This window comes from Ammodytes marinus (assembly GCF_949987685.1).
Source record: "Ammodytes marinus genome assembly, chromosome: 8".
Classification (NCBI taxonomy): domain Eukaryota; kingdom Metazoa; phylum Chordata; class Actinopteri; order Uranoscopiformes; family Ammodytidae; genus Ammodytes; species Ammodytes marinus.
Window position 1 is genome coordinate 13,269,773 of NC_137212.1, and position 17,106 is coordinate 13,286,878.

Below are 17,106 nucleotides of genomic sequence, written 5' to 3' on the forward strand. Positions count from 1 at the left end.
CTCCAGATATTTTTTCTCTTACTGTCAGTGTGTATATTTGACAAAAGAAAAGATTCAATTTTGAAAACTTTGACTATATGTTCGTATTAAAAAGGAAACAAAATAAGACTGTGAAACGATATACAAATAAAAACCATTTATAATAAAACGATGCACAGACAGCATTTTATTTTGTATGTGATTTCTTATGAGTTGTATAGAAGGTAAAGCAACGATTTTTCTCAAGGATTTTCAAAGATGATAATGTACATATGTCGGGTTTGTTTAAATCCTGAACGTTGTTGCCTTTCTTAGCCACCCAGAGATCATTGAAATGACATTCAATGTACAGCAATGCAGGTTGAGTTGAGGTTTGTTGTGCGTATATAAGCCTTTCCCTGTTACACCTTTTAAAGAGAGTTACTAAAGTTTCATACAGACATATGTAGAATGCATTTCCCCCAGTTCACTTGCAAGTATTTGTTTCCTTCTTTTCCTTCTCTTGCTTGTTTCTTTTTTTCCTTTTTTTATACATAATTTAACCGTTGATTTATAAATACAAAATGTACAGACACTATTGAAATGGAATTTGATATTTATCAGCTACTAAGTGCTATTGTTTCTCAAATACTAATGTGTAATTTAAGTTTGTTCTACTTTACTCTCTGTCACCTCCACTGCGATTTCACCTCAACAAATAGAGTGCAAGAAAGGTGAAATTTGAATGGGTGCATGCCGAGATTTATCATCTGCATATAAAGAAAAAATATCAGGGTCATTAAGTCCAACTCTATTGCCATCAGGCTGATGAAAGCTGACAAACACACAGACTTCCTAATGCCTGGTGTGTGGGTATACGAGATGTGATAAGGTAGATTGACTTCTAATATAAACGGTAGAGGTCTACTGACATCCGTATAGCAGTGCCCTTTGTGTCCCTGCCTGGAAACCTCATTCAGGTTGTTTGCGTGTGTGTGTGTGTGTGTGTGTGTGTGTGTGTGTGTGTGTGTGTGTGTGTGTGTGTGTGTGTGTGTGTGTGTGTTTGTGTGTGTGTGTGTGTGTGTGTGTGTGTGTGTGTGTGTGTGTGTGTGTGTGTGTGTGTGTGTGTGTGTGTGTGTGTGTGTGTGTGTGTGTGTGTGTGTGTGTGTGTGTGTGTGTGTGTCAGTGTGTCAAAGAGGGCATGAGCAGAGAAGGAGATTGTTGTACTATGTTTGTCTGTGTGTGTGCAAACATACACTATTTGCAAGCCTTTGTATTTAAATTATTGCAATGCTGTATGCTCTCATTCTTGTGTCTGTGATCTTAAAGTTGCGATTGTCTTTAAATGTAAGACATTTAGTTTCAGTAGCTGAGGGAGCATGGCAGTGGACCTTTTTACATGTGTATATATGAAAATTAAATATTTTTCTCTCCACACACACACACCTTTCTCTCATCCTCATCCTCTCCACTCACAAACACACGCACACAAACCCACACACACACACACACACACATACACATACACACACACACATACATACACACACACACGGGTAGAACACGTACACAAACACAGTGGGGCAGGTTAGCCCTCCTCTACTAAGGCACCTGCTCCGCTGAAGGTGAAAGAAGTGCTCACTTGAGCTCATTGAAAAGTAGATGTGACAGTAAATTTTTCAGGCCCTTGTGAGATGGGAGATCTTGTTATAGCAGTCAGGATGGGGGTCAGGGCAGTGGCTGCTTGATGATTGAGGAAAAGAGAAGTAAATTCATTCTGCTTCGGGCACTTTGTCAAGTGCCAGTAGCTTACTGTTGAGAGCCACTCACCCATCACCGTGTTACGGCCCCAGAGGTCACCTCCACTGCCATAAATCTGCCTCGCCTGCTAAACCTACTGCCTTCCCTCGGCTGAGCACGAGCCAGGAGAGAGGCTGCAGCTGCTGCGGCTGCTGCTTGCTGCGCCTCATAGTCACTCAAATGAAAAAGAGGCAGAGGGTAGAATATAGATTCTCCTTTTGATGTGGCTGATGGTGTAAGAGCAGGACACTGGAGGTGCTGTGCCACAGGGGGGGATGTGTACGGTTGGACTAATGGTTGTGTTGCTTTGTGTGTGTGTGTGTGTGTGTGTGTGTGTGTAAATTGCATGTATATGTACAGAGGGGCATTTTTCTTTATGTTTATTTTCAAGATCGCCATAAAATTCAGATATTTTTTATCCAGAATTGTCCTCAACTGTCACACGCCACTAAAATGTTAAAAGAAAAGGCAGATATGGTAAAGTCTCACTTGTTATAGTTGTTTTTAACACACACCATGCATATTGAATAATATTGATTATTGACATTAATGAATGGCTGTTGAATTAATACTTTATTTTGGCATTACCCAATTTTGTTATAAAGTTGATTTCAAGTTGATCCTTACAGAAGGATCCAAACTCCGCTTTAGGACCAAAATAAGAACCAAGAACCTTCTATCGCAACTGTTCTGTGATAAACAAACTGTATTGAAGAAGTGTCATAAAGAACCCTTGATAGAGATTTCTCCCTCAAGATGTCTTTTTGGGTCACAATTGGCTGCAACTTAGAATGCCAAAAGTTCAGGGAAGGGTTTTTAGAGTATGGGTGGGTTCAGTTTCTCTGCTTAACCTCATATTCTTTAATAGGGTCACACTAAAACAGACACCAACCATACACTAAACCATAGGGGATCCTGTTCTGTTTTTCTCTAAATTGATAATTGGTATATCATGAAATTATTGATATCTTTTGCCATATGCTAACATTTTTCTAGGATGGTGGTAGAGGACCGAAGTCAGAAGTAGGAAAAATGATCTGGATCTGGTGTGGTTATCTGTGAGTGTGTTTTTTTTTTGTACAGCTGCTTGTCCACATGTGTACAGATGGTGAGTGATACGTTTCCTTCTGAAGTGTGTCATCGTGCACCATAATTACACCTGCCCTAAACTATCTGTGTGCATATGTATTCAACTATCCATGTGTCTCTGTATGAGTGTGTATGTTTGTGCACACGCCTTTCAAGCTTGTAGTGTACGAGCGCCAGCCTGCTTTCAATACAGCCTCTTATTAGGTGGTGATTATCCTGCCTGCATCTGGCTTCTTTCAGCCTTTGACTGGAAGTTGGAGAGGCCAGGGGCACCCTGGGAAGAAAGGAGTGAAAACTTCCTGAACCCAGCTTTCACCCCCCCACCCCTCAACTCCAGTGTACCCCTGAACTTCTCAAGTGTTTATTCTATAAACAATAGACAATTCTGAAATGGGCTGAGATATATATAAGTCGTGTTCAAACTATCTTTGCATATTAGGATGCATAGAGGAGGCCAGAAAAGGTATTTTAAAAGTAACCTTCCAATTAAGTTCTACCACAAGTCAGCGATTCTGGAAAACGCTAGTTTTCAAACTCCCTTTTTGTCAAAGTCAGAGAATTTCTCTTCACTATTCCCTACCTGTCCATACTGTGTCTGCACAGAAAACAAATCAGTGTAAATGGTTTTAAAATGTTGAATTATTTGTTCCAAATATAGACTGGAAGGCAACTAATACAACTGTCTCACACAATGGCTGCATATGTGCGGGGTCATTGCATTTACAGTACATATGTAACTAGTGGGTAACTTCAATAATAATCAAAAAAACAAAAGGTAATACAGGTGCAGATAAGCTTTTTTTTTTAAACTTAATTTTTTATTGGGTTTTTTGCACATTTCACAAATATCAAACCACATATATGCAAAAATACATCCAGAATAAAGAGCAGATAAGCTTTTATAGCTAACCCTGGCATGTTTTCATTGTTGTTATATTGAGGTTGATCAATGAGCATTGTCCCTGATTAAAATGAATAAATAAAATAATGTATGCTCTATGCTGAGATCTCTAACTGTATTGAGGTGAAAAGTTCAACCTATAGTTTCTCTAAATAAATCATTTGAAAACATAGCATCCCTGAAAGATGCAGACTTCAAAACCTATGGCAGCAGAAAAGGGACAAGGAAAATGATATGACAAAACAGGGAAAAAAGAAGAAGGAATAAATGGTAGATGGGCAGAAAACGGTGTAGCAGGGTCCCGAGGGCCTGCCTGGGGACTTTGTAAAAGCCCATACATCAGCTGTCATCGGACGGGCTTCCAAAGAGCCACAACAGAGAAACACAATAGACTGGACAGATGGTCCCAAACAAACTGCAGTGGGTTTGATGCTATTAAAAGCTGTTTACCTCATGCCAGACGCCAGCAAGTGTAGTGGCTGCATTGTGTGATCTTTTTTAAATGACTGAATGTGTATGTATGTGGGTTTGAGTACCAGCCTCTGGTGTTTTATTAAACTCTCTGGCTTCTTTTGTAACCACTGAAAGACCATTTGTTACTTGGGGAAGATGCGTGTTTGTGTGCGTGTGTAGTTTTCTCATAATTAAGATACAATCGAAGACAACGCATAATGGTGAAACACAAACAGTATGATGATTGATTTGGCAGTGGATGCCAGCCAACACCATAGGCTGTGAAAAAGTTTTTGGCCTGTGACCAATAATCAGACAAAAATATAACAGACCCCCCCACCCCTCCCTGTTATTCCCTCCCTCCCAACCTCTCTCCCTCATCTGCTCTCCTAAAGAGCGGCTCTGACACTTCAGAATGATGAACTCCTTCAATGCGCTGACCTTTCTCCTTCGGACTAGTCACCCGCCCTCCTGCCCTCGTCCATGTAGATGAGACAGAGACAGATGAAGATATTGTGCAATGTGTGTGCATGTGGGGATGCTGGGCCTGTTTGTGTGTGTGTGTGTGTGTGTGTGTGTGTGTGTGTGTGTGTGTGTGTGTGTGTGTGTGTGTGTGTGTGTGTGTGTGTGTGTGTGTGTGTGTGTGTGTGTGTGTGTGTGTGTGTGTGTGTGTGTGTGTGTGTGTGTGTGTGTGTGTGTGTGTGTGTGTGTGTGTCAGTCAAGCAAAGTGACACAGTGAAATTAGTTTTGGTGTTGGTGGATGGTGGCCGACCCACCTTCAGATCAGTAGTCAACCAGGCAGATTAATCCAGACACAGGAGGCCTGTTGGAGAGCAGTACATGACAGGCCCTGGACGAGAGGAGAGAGAGAGAGACAGGCAGGTAGACAGACAGATGGGGCGGATGGGTTCATGACAATGATATACCTACTGAGATTGTGTCCATATATCTATGTGTGTAACTTCCCGGTTTAACATACAGATTGTTGGACTGCTGGGTACATGAATAACGGAAATAACACGTTGTCCCCTCACCATGGCATGTAAAAATAGCCCAAATTTGCCATAGCTCCTGAATCTCTGATCCGTTAACCAATTTACAAAGGTCTGGTGTTGCTCTTGTGAATGAATTCCGTGGTTAAAAAAAAAACAATCCACCCAATTAAAGCCTTTGTAAATTGGGTATTAAAGAAAATGTATATTGTACATAATTTTATACCAATACTCAATTTGTCACACATTTGAAGCCAGATCTGATTCGGCCGGCTGGCTAATATAGTAGCTTACATTACAATCCTACTTCTGTTTTTCATCACATTATCACATATTCTAGTTACACACAGTACCTGTATATGTGTGGGACTACCCTTGAAACATGGATACATTTAGTGACACGGAGTAGGATGATAATAAATAACTGGTAAATAAGTAAAAATCTGTAACATATTGACGGCGGTGTGTTGCATTGTTATAATTGTACAATTGCCTGCTACATGGTGCGTGTTGGTTAATAGTTTTTGGTATTTACATTCACAGCCAAAAAAATGAAACAATGCGACTCAGTGTTACAGAAAGGTTTTCATCGATTGTGTAACAGCAAGGTGACACATTGATCATATTGTCTCCCGTTGGACCCACACAGTAACCCCCGGTGTCCGTCAGCAGTCATCTGGCCTTTTGAAGTGTCCTTGAACAACCCTTATAGTTCCTGCTCAGTCATTGTAAGACAATCCAGAGCATCAGCTAAGTGCCTGAAATGTGAAATGAGTTGATGATTATGGTATCATTAGTCACGCTTGTCTTGCCTGCTTCGCTTTCCGCTTTAATTGGCTCCCATTTATAATCCTCCACCTTTGGGCCGCCCCCTTTGTAAGTCTTATTTCTCTTCTATCAGATTACTGCATTTTACTGGTCACATAGAGGAGAGAAATACTTAAGGACCATCTTTATTCCATATAACTTGGTCACTGAAATACCTTTGGTTTGGTTAGTTATTTAAAGTGAGTATTGCTTCCTTTGAAATTAAGAATGACACAAAGTAATTCAATTGCTTAAACTAGCCCTTCCCTTGCCCACTTCCTTAATTTAAACACACCATTGTAGTGATAAGGTGTGGTCCACTTTGTAGGTGGTGAAAACTGATTTGCTTTATCCCAAGGTCATGTGTAAGGCAAATGATTAAGCGAGAACACATCAAGCCTCTGGTGAATGTTGCTTTTCGATGACGATTGTATCATTATTCTGTACACATGAAAAGAAATTGAAAAATTGCCGCCACAATTTTGTGTTAAGTGTAATATTTGAGTTGTAAAATAGCTGTGAAATTATGTTCTGTCTTTTTAACCTTAAACATGTAAATAATGGCCTTATAAAATTGAATTATTGCAACATGACTTTAGTAAAACCTGTGCACACTTGCTTGTTCCAAGCACGTGCCCGTGTGTGTCAGCATGTGTGTATTTGGTTACTTTTCAGTGGAGCTCAACACTATTATCAGACTTAACTGTGTGTCTGCGTCTGTCTTCAGGTCAGCTGTCCATTCCTTGTGTTCCAGAGAGACTAGAAAATCCCTTGAGCCTAACTTCCAAAGGCACTCATCTGCATAGAAAGGTAACTGACCCTTTAGACACACACACACGCACACACACACAGTAGGGTGCATTCGGCACTCCAGTGGGACTTTGAGCTTTGAGTAACAGGGCAGCTCTGGGGGTCAACAGCGGCATTTAATCTTTGACCTCAGGACAGAAACAGACTGAAGTCAGGGGCCGAGCAATTACTGTGTTGGGTTAACACATTCAACAGCGGCAGTTCTGTTATTCCTGTCACTGATTTGGTAAGGTTAAGTTTAATTCAATTCAGTTTGATGAAGATTTATTTCCACAATATATACCCAATATTTGTTATTTGTCCTTTATTAATGCAGTAGGAAATACATTTAAAAAACATAATAAACCACTTTGTACCATTAAAACAAAAAATGAATAGCCTTATAAGATATGCACTTGGTAAAAAGTAAATAGTTAAGAGTAAAATAATAGTTTTAATTAAAGTCAAATCAAATGTAGGCCTCGACCGTATACCTGAATGTCCTGCTACCAGTGGGCCCTGAACAGGCTATCAAACATATTCAAAATGATTCATGCTGGTTATTTTATTCATATTTAGAGACATTTTATTTAACAATTTTATGATTAACAATGTGTAAGTACCATTGAAATTATTATATGATGATCATATGAGTAGTTTTTACCACTATTTGCTTTTAACGTATTAAACAATAAGGTATTTATTTATTTATTTTTCAAAAGTGGTGTATTTTATACTTTTTCAAATGACCAGTTATCACCCAAATTACATCTTACCTAAAAAATAAATAATTAAAGGGCTAGTCAGAGGTCCCTTTCTCTCTCACACTCACCAATGCTTGACTGACTGCATCACCACTGAAATAAATCCAAGCCTTAAACTGAGTCTCTATTCCTGTCCCCCTGGTGGCTAGCAATAGAACCACATCCAACAGTGCCACATATCTTCTCTATTCATTTACTTTAAATCTATGCTACATCTAAAGTCTTTGGTATCCCAATTTGTAGGAAATCTGTTATCGTGTTTTAAACAGTGTTGATGATGAATTCACGTAATGTAGTATATTGATGAAATAACTGTAAATGGCAAACAGCACTTCATATGAATTACATTTCCTTTTAAGAAAATATTGTTACTACATGTCATTTTGCTTTGTCTATCCAGACAAGAGTCAACTGAGCAAGCATTGTGCTTTAGATTCATGCACTAAAAGGTTAAGTTCCCTGATCAAGGGCACAGAAGTGGTTATTCTTAACAAAGGCACAAGTGTTAATCGCTTTACCTTCTAAGGTTTCCCAGTTGATCTAAGATTCAAAACTGGCTAAAAACCCCCTTCTTGAGCCCTGTTTTCTTCAACCAAGAATACTGTTATTCTACCTAAGGAAGTTGTCAAAGGGTGCGTACAATGTTGGAAAAAGATGAACACATGTAGGTAACTGTTCATGTGTCCATAGTGTTGATTGTTTGAGCATATTTTTACCATTGCAACATACAACTTTTTAAGTGTACCTCCACTCCCTTGAGGGGGAAGGGGAATATCACACTACTGGCACATTTTCAACCATATAAAAAAAAGACAAGAAATTGCCCCAATAAAGAATGATTACGATTAACTTTATTTGAATGCAAAGCAAGAGGCTTTTTTGTAACCAACATATGTTTAGCATATTTTTTTGCTAATAAAACCAAACTCCAAGACAAAATTACTTTTTCGACATTCCACTTTCTCTTTCTCTCTACCCCCTTCACTCTTGGCGAACTGATACCACACAACAACTTCCAACTGTCCTACCTCCGATGTGATCGAAGCTGACTTTGCTCTCCACCCAGCTTTGTTTTTCTTTGCAGCCGTTGGGTGGTCCGTGTCTCCCTCTCCCTCTTTCTTTCACTCTATCTCTCTCTCCCTCAGTCATTGTCAAGTTCACAGCGTCTGTTTCTCTTTGAGTGCTACGGAACCCAGGCATGGTCCGAAACTCAATACCAGAGTATACACAATTAAGTTCACACCAGAGGTTATTGGGTGGAAGTGTGGTCTCATTCCACAAAATGTGCGAGTCAGTCAAAGGATAGGAGGGTGTGAGTGTTTATGTGAAGCTGGTTAGTTGGTCAAGGTTAACTAAATGATAGGTAGGTCGAGATAGTGTGTGTTTTCACGGGGCGTTCCCATGGTTCCAGTAGGCAAGAGTCAGAGGCCCTGCACTGGTTGGCTGTTGCCGTTAGAGACTTTGCATTGACAGATTGTGCTGTCCAATAACATTCAACGACTGGTTATAGTAAGTGTGGCGATTGTCATTGTTTGATTCATGATGTTGTATTGCTGTCAAGCATTTTTTGCCCCAAGCAAAGTGTATGTTAGCTTTTCACCTGATGCAATGTTGGAAAAGTTTTGTATTGCCTAATGAGAAATAAAGCATAATAATGTGTTGGTCTCCTGAGAGGCTCGTTTATCTACGAGTTTTGCTGCAGATTCACTTGTGATTTAAAAAGAAATATATAAATATGGCTTATGGCCAGCCACTACGATTAATATGGCACATTGGCGTCCCCTTTGGACAAAAGCGGTAGTATTTTTACGACGCCCGCTGTCGCAAAGCTGTTTTCTAGCTCGTGCCAGGCATGCGAGTGTGAACTGAGAAGGGCGCAATATAGTGCATGTCCGTGTGTTGAAAGTGTGAGTACTCTTTTCGGCTCCGTGAGAGTGGTTTTGACACTGCATCAACTAATGCCAGTCAGTGCTACACACACCTGATTGCAATGAGTTGATGCAGCAGTGTCACCTAACTACTCTCTCTCACGGAGCTGAAAGAGTACGTGTCCTCACAGAAAGTGAATGAACGAGAGACGGCAGTTAGTATGGATCACGATGAGGTAATGTGTTTGTGTTGTTGATGTAAATAATGACTATTTCAGATAATGGCTATCTGATGATGGTGAAGTTAGGACCAACCGCTCATTCATTTAGGAGTAAACACTGCAGTCTAGTTTTGCTCTCGTGAAATTGTATACACGTTGCTTGGCAACGCCCTCGTCCCGCCCGTAGCCTATATCACTCTCCCTTTTAGCTTTTCTTCATTGCATTCTCTTTTTTTTCTTTGATGGTTCAGCCCCGTTATCAGTCATTATGACGACAAATAACTGTCTCAAACAAGGCTCCCGTTCCCCTTCCCTCACCTGGAGGGATAGGCTTCTCAAATCCACACTGAAATCTGCGACCAATACGGATATGTGACCATAGAGCCTGCACGAGCGAACCGAAAATCGTACTGGGTGTGCGACCAGACCAAAAGCAGTAATAAAAACTATTTAAAAACGTCTTTCTTTGCACTGATGGTCTCGTTTGCTGTTAAAGGTAATTTATGATTATCAGAGGAAACATGAGGCTGTTTAAGAGATATTTAAATGTTACTCGTAGCCGCTTTAACCTAATTCTCTTTACATATACTTTATTTTTCAGCAATGTTGAGTGATGATGATCGAATCTAAAGTGCTTTTGAACCCCAGGAAATGACTGTTATATTTTAAAAATATAATAGTCATATATACATGTATAATGATGTTTAAGCCTTTTTTCTTAATTAGGAAAAATAACTTTTTTGAAATTAATCCTTTTCTTTTAAAAGAATCCTTAAGCTCTTGAGGTCAGTTGCATCCAACTGAAAGAAACCCCAATTGACCTTTCCTGCCTGTTGAGTGTTTCACTGTTGGACCAGCTAGCCATAGCTCCCTCTGAGTAGCATTCACACGCGATTGGGAGTCCCATGACAGGCCAGCTGGAACCTTCAGTCCACCCCCCCAAACACACATAGAAACACAAATCCTCCACGGAGCCCCCACTGGCCAGCCAGCATGTCAGTCATTCAATGGGAGGGTTATAAGTGTGTGTGTGTGTGTGTGTGTGTGTGTGTGTGTGTGTGTGTGTGTTTGGGGTGTTGTTAGGGCTTCCTGTTTTGGCCTGTATGCTTCAGTCCTTCCTGGCAGAGCGACCGCTGGTGTCATGTCTGTCAACTATTGGAATAGCAAGACACCAAAAATATACACTAGAAATAATTGATATGGGGATTTTGCAGCTGATGCCTGATGCCTTTAATAATTTTTTCATGTTAAAAACTATATTCTTGCCTGTATGGAAAATTCTCTACAACACCATTTAGGCTAGATCATGGGACTCAAACTCTCTCTTTAGAAATCAAAACCTCAGACATTTCTTCTGGATTGATAAGCAGCTTTTCAAAATCAGGTCGAGGAACATTTTTATAAACTTTTCTTTTAAATTGTTTAAATTGTTTTATTATACATACATAACATTACTTTAATTAAAACCACACAGAAGTGATACATATGGACAATGTTTAATATATTCTTATTGACATTCACATATCACTCACAAACACAAACTTGCAATCACAAAGTAGACTAATTAACAACGTTGCAGCAACAGTAAGTTTACATCATCAACCCATCCCTTTGGATTTGATGTCACTGCTTCTTGTGTCTTAAAGCTGCGGTGGAGGATTTGGGGAGAAAATGGCAGTTGGGATAGAGATTTGATTCCAAATACCTCAGCCGCTCCACTTGTGTCATGGTCTGTCTTTGTCTTGTCTTGTTTTGGTGTTACCCGGGTTTCCTGTTTTATTTTGGTACGTCTGTCTTGTTCCTCCCCATGTCCTGTCAAGCTTCCCTCTTGTTTGATTAGTGCTCCCTTCCCTAATGTGTTTCACCTGTCCCTCGTTGTCTACCCTGTCTTGTGTGTGTGTATATACAGGTCCTTCTCATATAATTAGCATATTGTGATAAAGTTCAATATTTTCTGTAATGTACTGATAAACATTAGACTTTCATATATTTTAGATTCATTACACACAACTGAAGTAGTTCAAGCCTTTTATTGTTTTAATATTGATGATTTTGGTAAAAAAGTAAAGAAAAACCAAAAATCCCTATCTCAAAAAATTAGCATATTTCATCCGACCAATAAAAGAAAAGTGTTTTTAATACAAAAAAGTCAACCTTCAAATAATTATGTTCAGTTATGCACTCAATACTTGGTCGGGAATCCATTCGCAGAAATGACTGCTTCAATGCGGCGTGGCATGGAGGCAATCAGCCTGTGGCACTGCTGAGGTGTTATGGAGGCCCAGGATGCTTCGATAGCGGCCTTAAGCTCATCCACAGTGTTGGGTCTGGTGTCTCTCAACTTCCTCTTCACAATATCCCACAGATTCTCTATGGGGTTCAGGCCAGGAGAGTTGGCAGGCCAATTGAGCACAGTAATACCATGGTCAGTAAACCATTTACCAGTGGTTTTGGCACTGTGAGCAGGTGCCAGGTCTTGTTGAAAAATTAAATCTTCATCTCCATAAAGCTTTTCAGCAGATGGAAGCATGAAGTGCTCCAAAATCTCCCGATAGCTAGCTGCATTGACCCTGCCTTTGATAAAACACAGTGGACCAACACCAGCAGCTGACATGGCACCCCAGACCATCACTGACTGTGGGTACATGACACTGGACTTCAGGCATTTTGGCATTTCCTTCTCCCCAGTCTTCCTCCAGACTCTGGCACCTTGATTTCCGAATGACATGCAAAATTTGCTTTCATCCGAAAAAAGTACTTTGGACCACTGAGCAACAGTCCAGTGCTGCTTCTCTGTAGCCCAGGTCAGGCGCTTCTGCCGCTGTTTCTGGTTCAAAAGTGGCTTGACCTGGGGAATGTGGCACCTGTAGCCCATTTCCTGCACACGCCTGTGCACGGTGGCTCTGGATGTTTCTACTCCAGACTCAGTCCACTGCTTCTGCAGGTCCCCCAAGGTCTGGAATCGGCCCTTCTCCACAATCCTCCTCAGGGTCCGGTCACCTCTTCTGGTTGTGCAGCGTTTTCTGCCACACTTTTTCCTTCCCACAGACTTCCCACTGAGGTGCCTTGATACAGCACTCTGGGAACAGCCTATTAGCTCAGAAATGTATTTCTGTGTCTTACCCTCTTGCTTGAGAGTGTCAATGATGGCCTTCTGGACAGCAGTCAGGTCGGCAGTCTTACCCATGATTGCGGTTTTGAGTAATGAACCAGGCTGGGAGTTTTTAAAAGCCTCAGGAATCTTTTGCAGGTGTTTAGAGTTAACTAGTTGATTCAGATGATTAGGTTAAGAGCTCCTTTAGAGTACCTTTTCATGATATGCTAATTTTTTGAGATAGGAATTTGGGGTTTTCATGAGCTGTATGCCAAAATCATCAGTATTAAAACAACAAAAGACCTGAAATACTTCAGTTGGTGTGCAATGAATCTAAAATATATGAAAGTTCAATTATTATCATTACATTATGGAAAATAATCAACTTTATCACAATATGCTAATTATATGAGAAGGACCTGTAACTCCCAGTGTTTCTTTGTTCCCTGTCCGAGCATTGTACCTGTTGGTGAGTCTGTCCCTGTATGTTCCTGTGTTCCATGTGCCTTTGTGCCTTTTTGCGTTTCTGCGTTTCTGGAGTTTTTGTGTTTTTTGGACAATACATTACCCTCACTTGAAACTTTCTGCATTTGGGTCCTGCTTGCCTGTCCGCCTGTCGTCACCGTAACAGAATGCTTGGACCAAGATTGGACCCAGCAGACGCTCCTTTTTGCCGTGAGTTGGAAGATGTTATTTTTTATTATCAGTGCCATGGACGGCTGGGAGAACATTCCCAGCAGGAAGGACCAGGTGCATTTGTTGGGGCGTACATACAAGGCTGTCGCTGCTAAGCCCGAGTTGGGAGGGCGCCTTACCTGAGTGGGCAGTCGAGCTTCTCAACCCCACAGTTTTTTGGCCTGAGAGCTATATGCCACTGCCACCGGACTTTTGCGACCGTCCTAAGCCTCCACGCTCCAGCTTCCAGCCACTGCCTCTGGTTCCCTGCTTCCAGCCATAGCCCCCGGTCTCCTGCTTCCAGCCACAGCCCCTGGGCCCCAGCTACCAGCCTCCTTCTGCCTTAAGGACTATCAGAGTGGGGGTGGTGAGTTTGGATTGCCATCCATTTCCTCAATGCTCTCCAGCTCCCGAGTTGCCCCCGGCCTCCAGCAGCAAGCTCCAGTCTCCGGCCTCCAGCAGCAAGCTCCAGTCCCCGGCCTCCAGCAGCAAGCTCCAGTCCCCGGCAACCAGCATGCTAGCTACCAACCCCTGCATGCTAGCTACCAACCCGAGCATGCTAGCTACCAACCCGAGCATGCTAGCTACCAGCCCCAGCATGCTAGCTGCCAACTCCTGAAGGAACTCAAGGAACCACAAGAACACTGTCCAGTTCCTGAGCCCACTCCACGTTTTCGTGAGGGAACCCGCCCTCCAGGCCTGCCAGGGGAGGCCTGCTTTCTTCGCCTTCCAGAGGGGGACCGGCCGCTTTGCCTTCCTGAGGGGGACCGCCCCCTGCTCCTGCCCAAGGGGGACTGTCCTCCGTTCCTGTCCGAGGGGTCTCCTCTTCCCGAGGGATCTCCTCCTCTGTTCCTGTCCGAGGGGTCTCCTCCTCCGTTCCTGCTTGAGGGGCCCAGCCCCCTGTTGCCGCCCGAGGGGTCCAGCCCCCTGTTCCTGCCTGAGGGGTCTCGCCCCCTGCTCGAGGAGCCCAGCCCCCTGTTCCTGCCTGAGGGGTCTCGCCCCCTGCTCGAGGGGTCTTGCCCCTTGTTCCTCCCTGAGGGGTCTCGCCCCCTGCTCGAAGGGTCTTGCCCCCTGTTCCTGCCCAAGGGGGTCCGCCCGTCACTCCTGCCTGAGGGGGACCGCCCTTCGCTCCTGCCTGAGGGGGACCGCCCCCTGCCCTGCCTTCCTCCGGGGGCCTGCCTTTGCCGTGGCCGGCCGCCTGAGTGGTTCTGCCTTCGCCGGTGTCCTGCGGGGGTCTAGACATAATCTAGACATTCACTCGAAAGGGGTAATCTACTACTCCTTCCACCCCTGCTCTTGCACAGTTATTGCATATAAACATATGCACAATATTGATAGCTCACGGACATACACTCACTCAGGCCTCTCCAGGAGATGTGGGTATTTCTTCGGGGAGCACCAGTCATGTTCCATTAATCCAAAGCAACTAGTGGGGATTGATCAATTAGTCCTGTTTAAAGCTGAGGCTCAGGCTGATCAATAGCACTGATCACCAGCCAAAGGTTTTTCATTAAGACCTGCTGCTCTGCATGAGTAGATTACATTAGCATAGACCAAATGAGTGATAACACAGATACACACACACACACACACACACACACACACACACACACACACAGGCCACATAGCTCTGCCCTCTATTTAGTGTATATGTATGGGTGAATGAGAATGGAATAAAGTAATATGATTTTGGTCTGTCCTATTTACACATTTATTTGTGACACATTTCTATTATCTTTTAAAGACACATTTAGTAAATTAAATTAAAATCTAAAAATGTCCGTTACATACTGTACGTTTTATGTATCAAAAATCAAGAGTTTAATTCAATTGTTGATTAAAAGTTATTGTGTGTAATTAACTGACTCCATTCAAAACGATGTTGGTGTATGAATAACAGAGTTGATGCTTCCAGCTTCCACATTTTTTATTTATACTGATAGCTATTTGTTTCCGATTATTGGAGGACTACTATTAAGCGAGACAGGTCTGTGACTAGAATGGTACAGACAGCACTCAAAAGATACTTGTAGAGAGTTTTTCAAAGACACTTCTGTGCAAACTCTCCCTTACTATTTTCATATTCATTATATGATGCTCTGGATGAGAATGTCTGGAAAAATTATATCCCAAAATATAAACCTAAATTAGTCATATTACCACCAACATTTTTGGAAGTGTTTCCCATTCATTGTCAATCTTGTTGGAACTTACCTGAACAACAGCGGATGTTGCTGCACCACAATGATATTTCTGATCCACGACCCCATCAAACCCACGGGATCATTTGTAGCTTAAAATACTAAAACAACTGGCCAGCTTCCACTGACAAACTCACCTTTCTCACCCTTTCCTAATCCTCAGTGGGGCCGAGAGCCATTGTTTGACTTGAACAATCCTCATTGAATTAAAAACTGGCTGCATGCTTTGTTCAGCAAGCACCGATGTGTACTGCTATCATGGGCCCAATCGTTAATGTGCCATCACTGCACCTCACATCCTCAGTAGACATAGGCAGCGCTGAGCTTATTTCCTCCATCTGTAGGTGAATGTTTGCGCACATATGTCTGTCTGTGTGTGTGTGTGTTGTGTGACAGAGACTAACAATGTACAAGTGTGTAGGAAGATGGGGTGAATGAGTAAGAGAGAGGGTCGGGGTGTGGGTCATTGTGTGTGTGTCTGTGTGTGCGTGAGATGGTCAGCAATAAATTGCTCAACAGAGAAGAGAGCAGAAAAGCAATGTGTCATGAGGTGCTTTTGTCTCTGGTGGAAACTCAGCAGAGAGCTGGTGACATGCACACCCACACAGTAAGTTATTTCTCTAGACAGAAAAGGGCTAGCTTGAATCTACATGTAAACCAATCGAAATTAATCTATGACAGACCGTGACAAAAAGACAAAGTCAGAGTTGATATGACAATGATAGATAATATAACTTGATTCTTTCTCTCTTAGTCAAAAAAATCGCAGTTTTAAAGTTTTTAGCCTCAGGAAATGTTTTTGATTCGAATCTGCTCCCTTTTGAATATCAATAAGTATTTATTGTTACATTATATGTATGATTCAATCCAACTGGCTAACAGGGTGGCCTAGTATTTTTCTTTTTTAAAGACTACTAAGTAAGGTCAGAAGAATCGATCGCCTGTCTGGTTAGAATACAGTATCCTCTTTAAATGTCTTTCATGATCACACACACACAAAAGGTGCCCACTTTGTCACAGGAACATTACCTTAATTTTTAACATGACACTAGTATAATGTGTTCAGTCAACAATTTATTGATTGAGAAATAGTTTAAATTTAGATAGAATTTACATAAATATAGGACAGTTCAAACTTCCATGAGTTACTTTATCCATAATTTTTTGGTGCGTACCACTGATGAGTTAAGTATGGACATGCCACATGTATGTGTCTTTTATTGATCAAAATCAAGTTTATATTGGATTGGACTACTGTATATTTCTATCCATGATATTGCTTGGGAAGGGGGGGGGGGCATTTAAACCTAGATAGGCTATTAGGGTTAGAACCTTCAGTAGAGAGGCTGTCTTGGTGATGCCCATGGTTACACAAACGCGTGTGTCTGTGCTTGTATCTCTGTGTGTTGTAGCGGAAAGGAAGGGAGTTGGTTGCAGAGATACTGAGGCAGACAGGAAGAGATCATCCCGGTGTTACCATGGCTGGGGTTGAGC

At 42.0% G+C, this 17,106-nt stretch overlaps 1 protein-coding gene across 2 annotated transcripts in view; it reads left to right on the top strand.

The window, feature by feature from the left end:
* Window positions 1-17,106, top strand: part of LOC307254781 (adhesion G protein-coupled receptor D2) — a 94,107-nt gene that overhangs the window by 66,958 nt on the left and 10,043 nt on the right. For both annotated transcript variants that reach the window (XM_080033290.1, XM_080033291.1), the window contains exon 24: window positions 6,728-6,810. In XM_080033290.1, coding sequence (XP_079889416.1) covers window positions 6,728-6,810 — 83 coding nt within the window. The remainder of the gene's footprint in view (window positions 1-6,727; window positions 6,811-17,106) is intronic.